At 53.6% G+C, this 1,655-nt stretch overlaps 1 protein-coding gene across 1 annotated transcript in view; it reads right to left on the minus strand.

Annotated features, from left to right (window-relative positions):
• LOC103473030 (upstream stimulatory factor 2) overlaps window positions 1-1,655 on the minus strand; it is a 12,494-nt gene that overhangs the window by 6,345 nt on the left and 4,494 nt on the right. The window contains 3 exon segments of the mRNA XM_074186866.1: window positions 129-432; window positions 1,117-1,236; window positions 1,329-1,444. Coding sequence (XP_074042967.1) covers window positions 129-432; window positions 1,117-1,236; window positions 1,329-1,444 — 540 coding nt within the window.

The following is a 1,655-nucleotide window of genomic DNA, read 5'->3' on the forward strand; positions in this document are numbered from 1 at the left end:
TAACTCTGGAACCAGAGCTGTTAAACCATCAGGATCGGAGAAAAACAATACGACACCTGATATTTTCACCTGGATGTACCTGGGAATGCCGCTTTAGAGTTAAGAGCTTCAGACGCTGGCCTCCTGACCTTTTGACCTCCTGACCTTTTGCGATGTTTCTGGGAGCGATGGAGGAGGGAAGGTTACTCACGTGGTGTAGGTGTGCGTTCTGGGTGCGATGGTCCGAGGACTCGCCGTCTGCAGAACCTCCGACGGACTCATCATGACGTAAAACTGGCCTCCCGCCTGGGTGATGGCCGGGTCGGCGCCCTGGACCGACACCGCCGTTCCGTCGCTGACGGCGGCTGCGGGAAAATAAGCGAAACGCGTTTCTCCTCCAACGGCGTCCCCACCTGGACTGCCTCCGTTACTGAAGGAGTTCTGGATAACCGCCTGGAAGGCAAAGGAAGGAGGAGGTCAGGACAGCCAGGAATGTTCTCCAGACGTCCTGTAGCGTCCAGCGGGTCGGCCTCCCCCCTCTGGAGGTCGGTAGTTTTCTGGGAATCGGCTGGTTGGAGCTAAAACCTGATCATCTGTGGGCCTGACTGGGAACTCTGGGTTTAAACAAATGTGCAGCGGGGGGGTTGCTAATAGCAGAGCTAACTATTAGCTTAGCATTTTGCTAACTTTAAAAAATATTTAGTGCACGTGTCTCTCCCCAAGTTAACTTGTAAACTTTCAGTTGAATAACATCTGTGTTGAAGTTTTGGCTCTCGACTGAAGAATTCTTCAAGTAGTTGACCAGTTATGCTCATGCTCTTATTTTGAAGGGGCTAAAGACTGTTCACACAGCATTTCCATTTCCTTTCCTCATGTGTTTTATTCTCCCTCACAAACTGCATTTAAAACATGAAACGTACAGGAACAAACTAAAACACATCATATTCCTGTACAGGAACCTGAAAACAGACACTTCTCCTCCTGATGGGGGGGCTTAGGGTTAGCGCTTTAGGGTTAGCACAGCTAGCTTTTTAACTAGCTGTGATGAAAATGAGTTCCTGAAGGAATCCAGGTCCTTCAAGAAGAACTGCTGACCCAGAACACTGCAACGGCCGTCTGGGTCGTTTCTGGACCCACCTGAGCCACGGCTTGAGGAGCTCCGGCGAACGCAGCGGCGGAGACGACGCTGACGGCGCCGGTCGCGTCCGCCGTCGCTTCCAGCTGATCCTCGGTTACCTGAACCACCCGATAGGTCACCTGCAGACGGAGCGCAGGGTTAATCTGTGGTTCTGCAAACGAGAACCGTCTGCTGCAAACACAGAAAACCGAAACTCGCCCGCCCGACCGACCTGTCCGCCGTTGTTCTCGGTGCGGAACTGGTACTGAACGCCGTGGTCCGTGAAGGCGGCCTGGGGGACGGTGGTGATGGTGACCGCCGACTGTCCATCCGCCCCGACAGCTTCTCCTGCAGAAACAACGAGCTCATGACACTCGGAAAACACAAACAACGAAGTTCTCCAAACATCTTCCATCCATCCATCCATCCATTTTCTCCCTCTTATCCAGGTCGGGTCGCGGGGGCAGCAGCTTCAGAAGGTAGGCCCAGACTTCCCTCTCCCAGCTCCTCCAGGAATCCCAAGGCGTTCCCAGGCCATAGAGAGACATCGTCCCTCCAG

Source organism: Poecilia reticulata, linkage group LG11, assembly GCF_000633615.1.
Source record: "Poecilia reticulata strain Guanapo linkage group LG11, Guppy_female_1.0+MT, whole genome shotgun sequence".
Taxonomy (NCBI): domain Eukaryota; kingdom Metazoa; phylum Chordata; class Actinopteri; order Cyprinodontiformes; family Poeciliidae; genus Poecilia; species Poecilia reticulata.